Source organism: Monodelphis domestica, chromosome 1 (assembly GCF_027887165.1).
Source record: "Monodelphis domestica isolate mMonDom1 chromosome 1, mMonDom1.pri, whole genome shotgun sequence".
NCBI classification, from domain to species: domain Eukaryota; kingdom Metazoa; phylum Chordata; class Mammalia; order Didelphimorphia; family Didelphidae; genus Monodelphis; species Monodelphis domestica.
The window spans coordinates 732,205,683-732,221,916 of record NC_077227.1 but is presented as its reverse complement, the minus strand read 5'-3'; the positions used below and the strand labels follow the sequence as shown (position 1 = coordinate 732,221,916).

General features: G+C 41.9%; 2 protein-coding genes across 6 annotated transcripts in view; one reads left to right on the top strand and one right to left on the bottom strand.

The window, feature by feature from the left end:
* Positions 1 to 16,234, top strand: part of CTNNA2 (catenin alpha 2) — a 1,548,366-nt gene that overhangs the window by 1,023,824 nt on the left and 508,308 nt on the right. The gene's annotated exons all lie outside the window — the stretch shown is intronic.
* The window catches only part of LRRTM1 (leucine rich repeat transmembrane neuronal 1), a 2,910-nt gene continuing 1,694 nt past the window's right edge, over positions 15,019 to 16,234 (bottom strand). Inside the window, exon 1 of the mRNA XM_001364523.3 lies at positions 15,019 to 16,234. This exon is cut by the window's right edge and continues 1,694 nt beyond it. Coding sequence (XP_001364560.2) covers positions 15,522 to 16,234 — 713 coding nt within the window. The 3' untranslated portion in view covers positions 15,019 to 15,521.

Genomic DNA, 16,234 nt, shown 5'->3' with positions numbered 1-16,234 from the left:
AAGATGAAGCATGGTCACTGATAAATAAATATAGGACATTGACAAAAATTATATTGGAGGGAGAATGAAAATGGTGGGACAGAGTGGACAAAAAGACTTCCTGAAGGAAATGAAACTTAAGCTGAGTCTTGAAGAGATCTAAGATCTCCATGAGTCTAAGCTGGGCCCAGAAAACTTCTGGCTGTAGGGCACAATATCTTCCTGGATTCTGGAGATGGAATGGCATATTCAATAAATAGAAAGTATGTTGAATTGTTTAGGCATGTGGTAGAAGTAATTTCTAAGGAGACTGGAAAGACAGGCTATAGCCATACTTTGAAAGGCTTTAACATTAGAATTCTCTCAGAATCTAAATATTAGAAAGTTGTTGCTGAAATTCTGTCAAGGATCCTTCCTTGAGAGTTTTCTACAATAATGAAACCATATGTCTATACTAAAAGAAGTAGGGATATACGATGAAAGAGCCTTAGACTTGATGTACTTCCTCCCTTTTATTTAATAAATAAATGAGGAAACCGAGGCTCAAAGAGGAAAAGTGACTTACCAAAGTCACCACTTATTTTAAATTCATTACCTTGTTCTAGTTTATTGTACTGCCTCAGGACAAACTTACCTCATTTTTTTTTGGCCCAAACTGTAACTACTAAGCTTATCATCTGCCTTCTTAATGAGCCTGGACTCCAAATACTGTTGGGCAGTTTCCAGAAAAGTGGATCTCCCTTTAAAGGAGAAAGATTTGCTACCATTGATGATGGGGCAAATGAGAAGTGAGATCCACAAGTAATTATGAATGATGATTTCCCAAAATGCGTTGAATAAGGGCAAACTGAAAATAAGCAATGAATTACTAAAAGCATCTCCCTAGAATGGTATGCTATTTTTCTGAATGGAATTAAATTCTGTTTGCTTTTTAAAAATAAATAAAATAAAACACTTAGTCACCTTACTGGATAATTATACGCTGTAATGAATTTTTCATCCACACTTGGAGCAGGGTGTTGAGATGCAAAGGAGATGAATACAGTATCACACTATCACACTTCTCCCTGTGTGAAGGACCTGATGAACATGAATCTATTTCTTTCTCTTTGACCTTCCATTTATAACACACTAGCCTTCAATAAAATATTGACTATATCCTTTTAACAGCCAAAATTACCTGCATTGAACTTTTCCTTTTACTTCCTTTCCCTTCCCTTCCTTTTCTCCCTCTCCTTTTCCCTCTCCACTTCCCTTTCCCTTTCTATTTTCTTCATTCTCCTTTTCTTTCACGTTTCTGGATAGAGAAGGTAGAACTAAGGAATAGAAGGTTGAAATAGAAAGTGAAGGGATTAATACATTATAATGTCATCTTAGTTTTTCTACTCCTCATATTGTGGGGGGTTTGTGACCCCCATGCCTCTTTTGATTGCTCAAATTCCACCTTGCATTTATCTGTGTCAGGTGATAAAAATGATCAATTGGATTGAATATGAAAGATACTCAACAGATTCTCAGTAATTTGATCTCTTTTACTCAATAGTTTTTGTTCATGAAAAAATGGATACATATATGTAGTTGGATGCGTGGCCCTTTGGAGAAATCCTCATATCTAATTTGTTCAGGAGGACATCAGGAATCACAGGCCATCATGGAGAAGTTGCCAAGGTGGGCAGTCAGAGGTGGCCTGTGAGCTACTTCCCTGAAGAAAATACTTACGTTAATGAGACTGGAGTTATCTACTGGAGTAGTGTGTTCTTATCAGTTGAGGGGATAATGGTCTCCCCTTCTATGTGTGTGACATAGTGATGTTAAGGCAGTTTTTATTATCCCAAATAGTAAACCCCAAAGGGAGGAAAACCAGAAAACATTTTGACATGTGACTTTCTATTGGTTCACAGTCAATCTTGCCCCATAAGAGGTAGTATGATATAGCAAAAATAGCTCTATATTTGGAACCAAAGCCCTTGGGTTCAAACCCAGGCTCTGAAGCTTGTATCTGTGTGACCTTGGCAGAAGTCACTTCCCCTCTTTTGGCCTCTTTTCTCTACTATTATAAAATGGGAGGATTATATTTTTCACCTCCATGTTTCTTCCAATTTTAAATCCAATGACACTGATCATAGTTTTTGTTTGTTTGCTTTTGTGTAGTCTATAAGCTTTGATGATGACTGATCTGGAGTGCTGAGGAGCTGGGATGGGGAGGGAGACATATTGATCCCTTTGCCCAATTATCAGTAAAAGAGGACCCCAACTACTTGGCCTGGGAAATATTCCTTGGATCCTTGCCAAAAGAGAATAATGGATGGACTCGATTTTTTCGTCCATTTCCTTCATTCCTGCATCCACCTAAGGCTCTTTGTTAGCAGACATCAGACAGAATGTCTTTAAATAAGCACAGAGCAAAAGTTGTTACTATTGAAGATAGATGCTGAGTGTCTTGGGGGCCAGTATGATTTAATATCCACAATATCAAAGCAGAGCTTGGCAGCTGGATGACAACAGTAAAGGCATGTACACTAGCTCACCTTTAGGATTAGATTCAGATCCCCAAGAGCTCACTAGTGGAAATTATTTTTGCCACATCATCAGCACCCCACTCGGGCACTTCTTCCCTACTGCCTGCTTCCAGCTGTCATTCAGCCTTGAACAGTGATGATAATGGCCTGATGCTGGTGGATTTGTGTTTCAGGCGAATCAGTGCTCATCCAGGCTCCTGGAGCACAGCAGTTGAAGCATGGCAGAGAGCAGATAAAGCAGGGACACAGTGCTTGGCATCACAGGCAATAGTACTCTAGTCCATAAAAGGGAAAGTGTCCTAATCATCGGTATTCTCCAGTTCTGTAGTCCTCCTCACTACCAACAAAGCCTTCTCCTAAGCTCTGCCAACATCCAGTTCTCGTACATAGCCAATGCCCTCAAGTTGCTCTGCATCTATTTCTTTAAGAGCAGTCTTCTTCTCCCTTTACAGCTTCATATCCCTTAAATTAAATGTGCTTAGTGGGCTTATAAAATTAAACTGAATTTAATCGGAAGGAAGAGATCCAACAAAAACATTCACATGGAATTCATGTACAAGTCTGAGGCAAACATTCGATATCTAAAAAGACTTCAATGGATCCCTTTTACTGATAGGTAAAAAAAAAAAAAGTTAACTCCTATTATTGGCACCCAGTGTCTTCCACAATCTGGCTGCATCCTACATTTCTTGTCATCTTTCACAGGCATTCTCCTTCAAGTCCTGTATATTTCATACACACCAAATAGGGAGTTCCCGGTTTTCTGCCTTTCCTTCTTCATCTGTGTATTTCTGTAGCTATTCCTCACCTAGGGAGTACTCCTCCTCCTCCTGATCTCTAGTGGTTGAATTCCTTTCTTCTTCAAAGTCAGACAGGTGTCCCTCTCCTTCTAAACCTTTTCCCTTATCACCTTCCTAAATTTTCTCCCTCATAGTTCTTTATCTATCCCTTCTTCCTTGATTTTTCTTACAGTTTGCCCAGTATCTTGTTTATAATTATTTATTTTATCCCTTCCACATACAACCCCCCAATAGTAGACTATAAGTCATTTGAGATGTTTCTTTTCATTTTTATCTCCTGTACCATGACATGCTTAATATTTGTAGAATTTAATTCAATTGGATGTCGCTTTAAAGGACCATGGGTTTGCAATTGCAAACAGGCTTAGAAGCTTCATAAGATAAGAGGGAGATTTCATCTGTACCCATTAGATCATACTATATAGGCTGCCTGTGCCTATTGCCCAACATTGATTATATCTTAAACAAGCCCATGTTTCAAGGATTTAAATGAGGTATTGGAAGAAGGTGGTAGATACCTAGTGTTAGGGGACAGCAGCATCTTTTTATCTGAGTCGGTGATCCAAGGCAGAAAGGAGACCAGGTCACTAATGAGACATATTCATAGGCAGGCAAGGTTGAGGGAAGGGTGTTTATGAATCAGGCTGTCCTTTTATGAACTGTCCAGTCAGACAAGCATAAAGAAGGAAGAGGATGAAGTCACCAAAGCTTAGAGACAAAACCCAAGGAGTGGATCGGTAGGTAAGGAACAAGTTTAGTACTAGTGAAAGGGGGAAAATAAATCATCTTAGCTAACATTTCATAAGTGCCTACTGTGTTCTGGATATTAAGAGTTCAAAGATAAAAATGAACCAATCCCTGTCCTTGTGGAACTTATAATCATCCTTTGGATGTTGAAAAGGGGGAACTATCTAGGATCAGTTGACATCCACGTCTCCCCCCATTGCCCATTCTTTAGGTAAATCTAATCCATTTCTGGTTCAAAAAGGTAATAATTGGGATTTAAACAACCTCTGATAATATGTCATCCAAAGAAGAGCTAAGTGAAAACCTCATCAATATCAACCTAACAAGTAGTAATCCAAGCCACTCTGCTCCATTTCTAGATCTATTTCCTAGCTAAACATTGACCATCTTGGTGAGAGGGATTCTGGGTATATCTCTTGCAACCTCTTCTTTCTTTACTTTCTTTCTTCCTCTTAAGTTGTGACCATGAATTTAAAATCCATGTCTTGGCTATATGTTACCTTTAGCTGAATTTTAATTTCAAGAATTTCTTCCCTTCTCCCCCCTGGCATTTTTATTTTTTATTTAATTTTCTTTTTCTTTACATGGTCTTTGAAATTGTGTGTAGAAGGAGAATCAATATCAGAGAATCTGAACCAGAATGATTGGTCTAAGCAGCAAAGAAAGAGTAAGTCTGAATTACCCCCTAAATGGGACATTGTTTTAGAAAGCTAACGGCAATAGCCGGTGTTTCAAGGGAAACATAAATTTGGTCACAATGACTGTCTAGGTGAACCGGAAGGAGGCTAGGAGTTACCCTCTGTATCAATACCCTGCAGAGAGTTCCTCTAGGTAATGGACAGTTGGCTGCTGCACTGATTCATTAGCAGTGTGAATCCTGCTCTTTCTAGTCCCACTCACTGGCTCCTTCATTTCCCTTGTATTTCTGTGCTTAACTGAGGTCATCTACCATGGGCTTCATGGATGAGGCAGGGTTGGTTGTGAGTGGCGATTCCTTTACCAAATCAGTATGCCAGTGATGGGTGTCAGGGGAGTGACTTTCCAAATGCACATTCATTTCAGCACTCCTGGTGTCTGTGTCAGCTTAAAGAATCAGTCTTCACCTTGCTTCTACCCTGAGCTCACTGACCTTTGAGAAGGGCTGGCCTTACAACATGGGTAAATTAGACTGTCTCCTACGTGATAAGATTTGAGGGACCCATAGAGTCAGAAACACTTGGACCTGGGAGAACCAACTAGCTCAAGCTCCATTTTTATGAGTGGGGCAACAGAGAGATCAGGCAAAGGAAGTTGACTTGACTCTTGTCACACGTGGAGTTTCAAATCAGAGGTATGCTTAGACTCAGAAATTCTGCCCACAAATATCTTTGTTGCTTCCCTAGTCCAGTGCATGAAATTTCAACAGCAGAGCATGAAAGCTGTGGGTCTGACAGAGCCAAAAAGAGTTCACGGCTGTGCCCACTATTTAGGATTTCTCTCTTCCTCCCTGGCTTGCCTGCAGTCCATCAGGATGAGTGATGAGCCTTGCATTACCATTGAGATAACTGTGGTCTGGACACCAAACAAGAATATGGCGGGTGAAGGATTAAGGACATACTTGAGTGTTTGAAAGCAAGAAGGGCTTGAAGAGCTTGATTTGGTAACAGCAGCTAAGTATAGAGGAGAGAGAGCTGGACTGGAGGCAGGAAGAACTGATTCCAAATTCAGCCTCAGACATCAAGTAGATGGTCCTGGAGAATTCACTTAACTTCTTTCTGCACTAAACTTTTCCATTTAAAATGGGAATTTTAGGCAGCTAGATTGTGAAGTATATAGTATTGGATCTAAAGTCAAGAAGACCTAAATTCAAATCTGGCCTCGGAAACTTACTAGCTGTGTGACCCTAGGCAAGTCACTTTACCCTGTTGGCCTCAGTTTCTTCATCTTCAAAATGAACTGAATAATGGAGTCCCAAAGAATCAGACACCACTGAAACAATAAGAAAACGAAGACAACATTCCTCACCTACTTCCCAGGGTTGTTGGGAAGATGAAATTAGATGTTTGTAAAGTGTCTTGCAAAACTTAAAGCACTGTATAAATATATAAAAATATATAAATGGTGGCTAGTAAGAGTAGTTAGTGGTAGTGGTAGTAGTGGTGGTAGTAGTAGTAGTAGTAGTAGTAGCAGTAGTCGGAGTAGTAGCAGCAGCAGCAGCAGCAGTAGTAGTAGTACTAGTACTAGTAGTAGTACTAGTAGTACTAGTAGTACTAGTAGAGTTGTAGTACTAGTACTAGTACTAGTAGTACTAGTAGTACTAGTAGTAGTAGTTTCCAAATAGGACAATATGCTATGTGTATCTGTTGAGGATGAGACAGATATGAACTCTGGGTACAGATATAAACAGGGTTGGTGTATATTGAGCATGAATCTTAGTGCGGAGAGAACTTCAAAATATGAACATTGGATCCTTGTTCTTGTGGAATTTGGGATGATTGCTGATCTTGAAGGCAGCTCTGATGTTGGATATTTCCTGCATGTAGCTACTGGAAGTCCTGGTAGGCTGAGTTATACCTGGACAAATCCCATGGGGCCATTTAGTTTTTAAAGGGATATGAGTAAGAGGTTAGGAAGATATGAGTAAGAGGTTAGGAAGACATGATGGGAATGATTCTGAATAATCATAACTCAGACATGGAAGGAGATATTCATGGGAGAACGAAAAAGGGGACTGGTTTTGGAATCAGAGAATCTGAATTCAAATCCTTCCTCCATGCTTTCTGCCTGTGCATCCTTGGCTATGTCCTGATTTTTAATAAAGATGTTTCCAAGCCTCAAACCTCCACCCCAAAAGCAGGACACAGCCATAAGCAGGTCACTTCATTTTCCCCAGCTTCACTTTCCTCACCTACAAGACAAAGAAGCTGAACTAAATAGCCTTTGCAACTCCTTTCAGCTGCTGAGCATATGATCCAGTGTGTTATTGACAAGTGTAAAGGGGCTATGGACATAGAGAAAGAGGGAGAGGTGAGGGCGGAGTGGGGTCCATCACTGGCAGGTTGTGCTGTATCACCCAGATGCTTCAACATTCACTGCAAATTCCAGTGTGGAAGACTGCGAAAGCTATAATCTAAGGCAAAGTGAGACAGCGAACGAGGAACTGGATTTATGGTCAAGACTATGCAAGTTCAAATCTTGGCACTGCCATGTTCAGGCTGTCTAACTCTGGGCGTGCCACTTCATCTTTCAGTGATTTATCCAACATTCTAAGGTTATAAAATGCCGAAAATGAGGTTGGGGGTGAAACCATGGCCCTTGTCACTACAACATAAAACGCATACCCCAAACCATAGCACAGCTAGCTTGAATAACGTCTTTACATAAATGAAGAAACACTCATTGAGGATTTTGTGGAAGGGATTATTATAACATCCTTGAAGAGTTCCCCATAAAGTACCATTTTTCTTCCAGCTCTGGTATTTTCCTCCCCATATTCTTCCCTTTCTATATCTGCTGATGAAACACATCTCTACATCTCTAGTGTGAAAATATGGGTGGCATCTCAGAGAATGCCAACTCATTTTCATCTCTTCGGGCACGTTTTAGTGGCTAATCTTCCATATCCTCACAGGCCTGAGCTTGCACATGACCTTTGCTCTTTTAATTGATTCAGTTTTCATTTGAGTCTTCATCCTTCCTCTTTAGAGCCCTTATTCCTTTAGAATTTCATCTGTTCCCCCCACCTTTTTTTTTATCAAAACTTAGTTAATCAGAATGGCCAATGGAATCAGCAAGATTGGAGGGAAAAGTTCCAGGGAATTTAATTTTCAGTTCAGTGAAAGCTTAAATGCTCTTTTGGAAAAAAAAAAAGAAAACAACTTTGTAAAAATATGGGATCATAAATTTTGAAAGGACATCAGGGATAGATCACCTAATCCAATATTCCCCTCCCCATTTTATAGATGAGGCAACAGGAGTCAAGAGCAATAAATCATATGATGAGTTATCAAGAGAGTCATCAGGAAATTCAGGTCTTCTGATTCCAAATCTGGTTCTCCTCCCTCCCCTACTCTGCTACTCCAATTCCCAAGGACACTCATTCTGCCTGAGGAGCCCATACTAACAAGTAAAATTGCACTGGGGGCATGGGTCTTTGATGATATTGCTGAACCTGAGGTTACCATTCTGAGTATAATTTCTTCTGGTCCAGGACAGGAGAGATAGATAAGGTGTAGATTATTGGACACAGTTTTCCAAACTCCAAGAGAGTTCCTTGGCAATTTTTTAAATTAAAGTTGTCATTTAAGGAAAAGAGAATTGTACCATGCAGAACTTGTGAATTCCATTTCCTTCCTTCTAAGGAATACAACAGGTTTTTCCATGGAGTTATTTTCTTATTCTCTTTTCCACTTTATCCTAACAGCAGAATGGCTGAAGAAGGAAAAATAAATGGCATGGAATCATTTAACGGTCCTGGCTAGTTTGGCTTTCAGTTCACTGAGATTTTGCCACGTGTTTCTGAGAACCTTTTCCTGCTTTTCCCCATTGTAGAGCTTTCCTTTTGGATTCCTCCTTTCCTAGTAGACTGAGGTATATGGTTATAGTCATAGTTCATAGAGCTCAACTGGAGCTTAAAAGACAATCCAGTCCAGCCCCTTGACATCAGGCAGTTTGTAGCAGCTTCCATCTCATTTAGTTTAGCATCTTGGAGATAGGGGTTGTTTTTGCTTTTTCTTTTGCTCTTTCTTTCTGATGCCTGCTATAGTGCAGGCACTTGATTAATTAATTTATTGTTAACTAACAATGCATAGAGGTATATAGCTAGTTAATGTTGGGTGGACTGATATGTCAACTTCCTGTCTTTGGCTACCCTTCTCTTTTTAATTTATATAAGAAAGGGCAATCAACAACACATGATAATGACAGAGATGAAACAACGTGTTCAATTGGGAAGTCCTCTTCTTTGCAACACTGAGAAATCCTCCATGCTTCCAATCATCATCATCATCATCAACAACAACAAAAGCACCAGTAGCATGCTATTGAGGAGCTCTTCTGGAAAGCAAAGACAATGAGCTCCCAAACTTCATAGTTTTGGAACTGGATAATCTCTACAATGTTTAGATTGATCTTAATGTAGCCCTACAGGTGCTGTAAAACATCTCATACTAAAATGTTTCCCCACTGGGGAAAGGATGGAAGGGAACAACTATTTTTCAGTACGTACTATATGCCAGGCACTGTTATCACATTGATTATCATAGCAATCCTGGGAAGTAGATATTACTATTAACCATGTTTTATAATTCAGGAAATAGAGACTGAGAAAAATTAAATGACTTGCCCAGGATCACACATCTAGTATTCATGACTCCAGACTTGATCTTCTATTCAGTGTACTACCTAACTGCCTCTAAAGAAAGAAGGTAGGGGAGAAAAGGAGAGAATGAAGAAACAGCAGCATTCAGACCTTTGGAATTCTATTGATTTCATTAGCCTGTATGCCTTGATTGCCTATAATGTGTCTAGAACTCTTCTTGACTTTGTGGAATAAGTAGGAGGAATGGGCACACCTACCTCCCTGGGAGTTTCTGTTGTCCCAGCCTAAAGGATGTTGGCATATCCATTGCTCAGCCCTTTCTTTTGGGTGGACCACCAAAGGACTTCAGCAATAGTCTGCCCAGAGGAGCCCTTCTGGATATTGCTACCAAGTGAGTGGGCATTGCTATGAGTAAGAATGTTGATCCTAGCTCTCTGGCAGAGATCAGTTGATTACAGTCAAACATTCTCTGTGGAAAGTGCACACTTAGGGCATACCTTTTCTTTGGCAGAAAAATAAAATTCCTAAAACTGGATTCACTGCTCCCATGGATTTAAAGGGTAGACCAAGGACTTGTGTCTATGTGCCATGACTTCATCTATGCCAAGAAAGTATCCACTGGTCCTTAGAATGCTCTTCCCCTCTGGCTCCATGTTTCCTAAAATTCCAACGTTAGTGAAGCATATTTTTGTCTTAGGGAAGGTAGAGTCAGTCCCCTTTTGCCTTTTACCAAGGATACTGGTATTTGAGGGACCTAGTTAGACTTCTAGAGCTCTCAACTAGTTTTAAATCTATGATCTTCCATCTTAAAGATGATCAGCCATTTATACTTGAGTGTGAATGAGTTTGTTAGAACCTTTATCAGGTTTTAATAGTACAGAACTGGATTATAAGGTCCTTGAGCTTTAGGTCTGGCTTTTTTTTTTGTATTTATATCCCCACATGATCCTAAACTACATACTACATGGTAACTTTTGTTGCCATCTTTTGGTCATGTCTTATTCTTCATGACCCTCGTTGGAATTTCTTGGCAAAGATTCTGGAGAGGGTTGCCATTTCCTTTTCCAGCTCATTTTACAGATGAGGAAACTGAAGTAAATAGGGTTAACTATCTTCCCCTTTGTCACACACTCATCTAGTTAGGGTCTGAGACCATGTCTGAATTTTAGAAAACAATCATATTGACTCTAGGTCCTTGATCTCTCCAATAGCTAGCTGCCCCAACAACAAAACAAATCGCCACACAATCCAGCACAGTATCTGGTAAATAGTTTGGATTTTCTAAATGCTTATTAATTGATTAAAACTAATGGTTTCCTGAATAGGGAGACAGTGAAAGAAACAGAGGACAGCAAAGTATGATCAAAAGATGCTTTTAGTTGAAGGTAAACCTGTGGCCTTCAGAGCTTTGACTCAGGACATCAGTGCTCATCCTTAGAAAGAAGTGAAACCCACAAACAAGTCTCTATTCATAGGACACTACATTTAGAATCAGAAGGGATCATGGGCTTATCTGGTCATCTAGACAAACCTCCCTGAGAAAACTTGGCCTTTGGAATTCAATGATTTGCTCAAGGTTGCAGAGTTATTACTTAGCAGAGGTAGAATTTGAATCCAGTACCAGTTTTCTATTCATTGTCCCACACAGATTTTCAAAAACCCAAACCAAACCAGATAACTTCTGACAAGTAATCAGCCTGCTTCACTATGCTTCTCTGTGCCTGATATTCCCCTTGTGTTCACTTCTTCCAAAGGTTTGTTTTCATCCTTTTAGAGCTTGACAGTACCTTAGAGGCCATCTAACCAGTCTTGGAAATCACCCACCTCTGTGTTATACATGTTTCCTCTCAAGACAAGGCCCAGCAGGTACCCATTTTAACACCCAGGTTACAGTGATATCTTTGTTACCTGGTATTTGTTCTAATACCCAGAATTCCAGAATGACCAGAACTTTCCCACGATTCTAGAGCTAAGTCATATTCCTTAATATAATCTGATGAACTCTGAAACCCTGAAATGCTTTCTGTAGATTCAAAGATGGAAAAAAATCCATGAAGCAAAACGTTGATGTTTGCAGAATATGAGAGTCCAAATTCTTCCTGAAACTGGTGATGGGATGTAGTATGCAGTGACACCAGGCTTTATAGAAATGTGATTGAGCAGAACTGCCCCATCCTTAGACAAGCCAGGAAACAGAGTCTATCCATTGCTGGGGAGGAGCTTGTAGCGGTCCCATGGACAGCCTTGTAAGCCTCCCAGCAAGTTCTGAAACCTGGGAGGCGTAACAAGCAACTTTTTTCCCCTCTAATTACTTACACATCTCCATGAATGTGTTGTTGATGTGAAGTCACACCACATGTCTTCCCGCCTGGGAATCAAGGGAAGCCACTTTCCTCTCCTCCTGGTGAGGGGCTCAGGAGAGAGGAACAAATGGGAGCAAATCACTGATGGCCTTTTCCTGGAGTACTCCTTTCTCTCTCATGTCTGGTAATGGGTAGCACAGCTTTGGAAGGCCTTCCAGGGCTTCTGGTCATTGGTGGGCTATTCTCAAGAGCCAGGATGGGACCAGATCACCTTTGTTTCCCTCTGGGACATCTGCAAGCTGCACAGTACCTGGTGTAGGGGCAGGAGTGCCATTTGTCATCAGAGAGGGTTTTCTCTGTAAACATTTGCAAAACATCACCACTGTCTGGAAATTAATCAATGGGGAAGCGAACTGTGTGTTGGAGGGTTAATCCATCACACTGCTAGGTGTGCTGTGGTCATAAGTCATCTTCAGGAAAGAACACAAGATAATGAGATTAACACCTTCTGGGGAGGGGAGAAAAGAACCACGTATGGAGTGGTACTGTCTCTTTAGTTTTCATTTTCTCCCCCTTCTGTTAAACGCTTGAGTTATTTGCTAGAGGAGTCCAAAGGAGTTCCATGGAGATTTATTTATCTGAGAAAAAACCATTTTCAAATGTCCCTCTATCCTGCTTCAGACTGACACTTCTCTCCCAGCCTGAAGCTCCCATAACATCCCTTCCTCCACCGACCCCACTAAAATAGCACAAATCATTGTGAATTGTACACAGTGCACATCCTGCATAGGTACGTACCGTCATTCCTTTCTCACACACAGACACACCTATGCTAAATGCATGTTCTCTTGTCTCTCAAACCCCCAGAACTGACATCTCTCTGTTATCAGACTCTTCCATCAGATTCCCATGTGCTAAATGTCTTCTACATATGTGATGTTATCTAAAGGGAGGAAAAAACATCCTTATTTCCTCTCATAGCAACGGAAAAGGTCTGGGAGGGGTTGAATGGGGGAGTCTGGAGTGGACGTAGTGGGAAGTGGAGGCAAACCCAGTTGTTTTCAATTTCCCTCCTTCCCCAAAGGATTGAGGGCCTCTGATTTGGGTATTTTGCTTCTAAAGCCTACAAATACAAGCCACACAGACCTTCCCTTAATGCACCATGCCATGAACCAGCATCTGAGTCTGAACTTATGTGGAGTTCCTATGTCAGACTTATATTCATGGCATCAGAAGCACCTGCCCTTAGTCATTATGGTTTGGGGGCATTCGCTGGGAAACAGAGGACTGTCTTCCAGAGGGTAGCATCATAGCACTGCTCCATTACAGATGGAAGGCACAGCATAGAGCGCTCTGCTCCCTCTTTCCATCCATCTCCCATAAACACACACACGCACACACACACACACACACACTCACACTCACACACACACAGGAAGGGCTACACTTGTTATAAAAGTCCCAGTTATTTCAATAAGGAATACAGGAAAGCATAATTAGTGCAGAGCAGCTAATCGAAAAGATAATGTCTGGAGCTAAAAGTGTTTTCCAAATCCCCTCCCCTTCTAAGCTCTCAAATCAAATCACTGTTCTTCCCAGACTACTGAATGGGCTTCATTTGCATCCTGCATGTCATTATGTCATGTTTTAATTAAAATAAAGCAGAATGAACTTTCCCAAGTAAGGAAGAGTGGACTTTGTAATGCATTTGGGTATGCATGTATCTGTGTGTCCATCCAAGCCACCCTTCCTTGGTTTCACATTAGTAAAGAATTTCCAGTACTCCCCTTTAAAGGTTCTCTTCAGAAGCAAACTCATTTATCCTCAGGAAAAGGGGGATGAGGTAGAGAACCCACACCCTTAGCTTCCACAGACCTCCTGGTGATGCATCTGATAAAGCGGATTCTGACTCTTTGGGTCTGGTAATGTTCCCTTTTTTTCCCATCCTGCAATTTGGAATTCTCCCATAAAAGATGCATCCTCTGCACTGGTGAGCCTCTGGCTTTGAAAGAGAGTAAGGTCTGAACATGGATAATGGGGAGGCAGATTTGGAAATTTGCCACCAGGAAAATTTTATTCACATCATACATTTGCTCAGCTATTCAAAGCCCCTATCCACCCTCAGCACCTCCACACTCAAGCCCCACCCCCATACACAGGACCCCTTCATCTTGAACCCTGATGCTTTCCCCAGCACAGCTGCCTAGGTCTCAATAGCAAAACTGAAGTTTTACTGACTAAAACAGTTGGCTAGTTTGACCACCAAGGGAAAAAAAATCCAAAATATTTGGAGAAATAATAGGCTTCTAAAAAGACTATCAGGAAGGAAATGAGTCTTCTGTTCTGGATTAACAAACAGCCCATTTTCTGTCCATCATCCTCACAATTATGTGTAAACACAAGATGAGATGAAGATCTCTTACCCCCAGCTGATGGCTTTAGGGGTGTTGTCTGCCTCTAATCTTTTCTGTTTTGAGTCAATTTGCTGGAAGCATTCATCCTGAGGTAGAATTTGAGAGTGGTTTCCCATAGTATCTAGAAGTGTGCTATTCTCTATCCCCCATCCCCCCAATCCCCAAGCTTACTGCAGCCTTAGTTGTTCACTCTTGGAAACACACAGAGCTTTTAGCACTGAAAATTTGGATCTGCTTTTCCTCTCCTCAACGTCCCCCTGCTAGTGAAGAGAGAACTATAAGGGCTCTCTCTCTCTCTCTCTCTCTCTCTCTCTCTCTCTCTCTCTCTCTCTCTCTCTCTCTCTCTCTCTCTCTCTCTCTTTCTCTCTCTCTCCCCTTTCTTTCTCCCTTTTTCTCTCCCTCTCTCACCATCTCCCTCTTTCTCCTCCTCTCTTTTTCCTTCTCTACTACTACCAAAATCAGGGGGGCAAAGGAGTATTAGAAACAAGTAAAGTGGGATGGAGGCAAGAAGAGATTCTCTCCTCCACAATTTCTTAAAAATTTCAAGGGACACAGGTCCCAAAATAAATATTTTCCTCGACCCTTACAAATGACTTATATGAGCCTGCTGCTTTAAGATTCTTTAAAAAATGTTTTTGCCAGGAACTTGTTCAAGACATAAACATTTATAAGAATATCCTTTACCTCCTTTAAAGATATAATGTACAAAGCCTTTCCATGGAAGAAAGATGCTCATATAAAGTGCCCTGTTCTTCTTCCTCCCTCCCTCCTCCAAGTAACAGGCTGTCCATATGCATCAATCTGCACTAGAATGCTATTCCCTGGCATAATTCTTTTCAATTTGGTATGGCTTTCTCTGTTGTTCCTTCTCAACACAGAACCCCAAGGAAAAAGTGGTTTAACTGTTGCATCTCTGGCAGTGGGGAACAATGCATTTAGGGTACACCAGTCTGTGAAAACTGTAAATGCTATTTTATTTTAAACATTTTTAGTTTACAAAAAAAAAATCAATGATTGGTACCTTTTGTTTTACACTCTCAGATTCCTGAATATTGACAAATCTTCAAAGAGAGGAGTTCTCATATGAAATTTAAGATAAACTGTCCTGAAGGTTGTTTGGTGTGTGTGTGTGTGTGTGTGTGTGTGTGTGTGTGTGAGAGAGAGAGAGAGAGAGAGAGAGAGAGAGAGAGAGAGAGAGAGAGAGAGAGAGAGAGAGAATGTGTGAGTGTGAGGCAGAGTATGTGGGCAGATGGGTGTGAGGGGTGGGAGTTCTGGTTTCTGGTTTGTGTTTTTGTTTTTAAGACACGGATAAAGCTAAAATCTCAAGTCTGGAGACAAGGGTCTCTGACAAATTCAGTCCAGAAATGCATGAGAGAGCGGGAACCGCCAGCCCTCCCCCTGTCACCTCTCTCCCCACGGTTATTTGGTTGCTCACAGGTCTGAAACCCCCTCGGCCCCCATCACACCTCACATTCCCTGGCTGGTTGCTGGTGACAGGAACAGGACCCGTACTCGTTAATGATCACCAGCGCGCCCTCAATGTGGTTGGGCTTGTAGTCCACATAGTACTCCTGGGCTGACATGGCAGCCATCTGATGCATAGTCTGTTTCTGCTTCTGCTTTCTGCGCTGTGTCACAAAACACTGTCGCAGCTGCCTGAGGCTGGCTGGGAAACACTTCCAGGACACGTACAAAACCAGCACCACGATGAGGAAGGAGAAGATGAGGGCCATGGTTCCCGTCACCACCTTGTGGATCTGCACGGCATTCTCTGCGTGCTCCACGGGGACCGTGACCCCCCCGACGCCATCCGTCGTCCTGGCTCCCTCCACGTCCAGCAGCCCGTCGGCGGAGACGGTGGTGGCAGGACTGGCGCGAGCGGCCCCATCACTGTGATTTGTCACGGCCGAGAGCAGGTGGCCGCTGGTGGGGTCCGCCGAGGCGTCCTCACACAGGTGGAAGGCGTACACAGCGTCCAGGACGTCCTCACCCTGGGCGTACTCCGGGCTAGCGCACAGCAGGTTGCCGTCGTAGCGGCCCTTGAAGTTGCTGAGCCACGAGGCCAGGGCGCACACGTTGCGCCCGCAGTCCCACACGTTGCCCGCCAGCGTGATGCTGGACAGGGACTTCCAGGAGTTGAGGATGCGTGGGTCTATGTAGGTGAGCCGGTTGG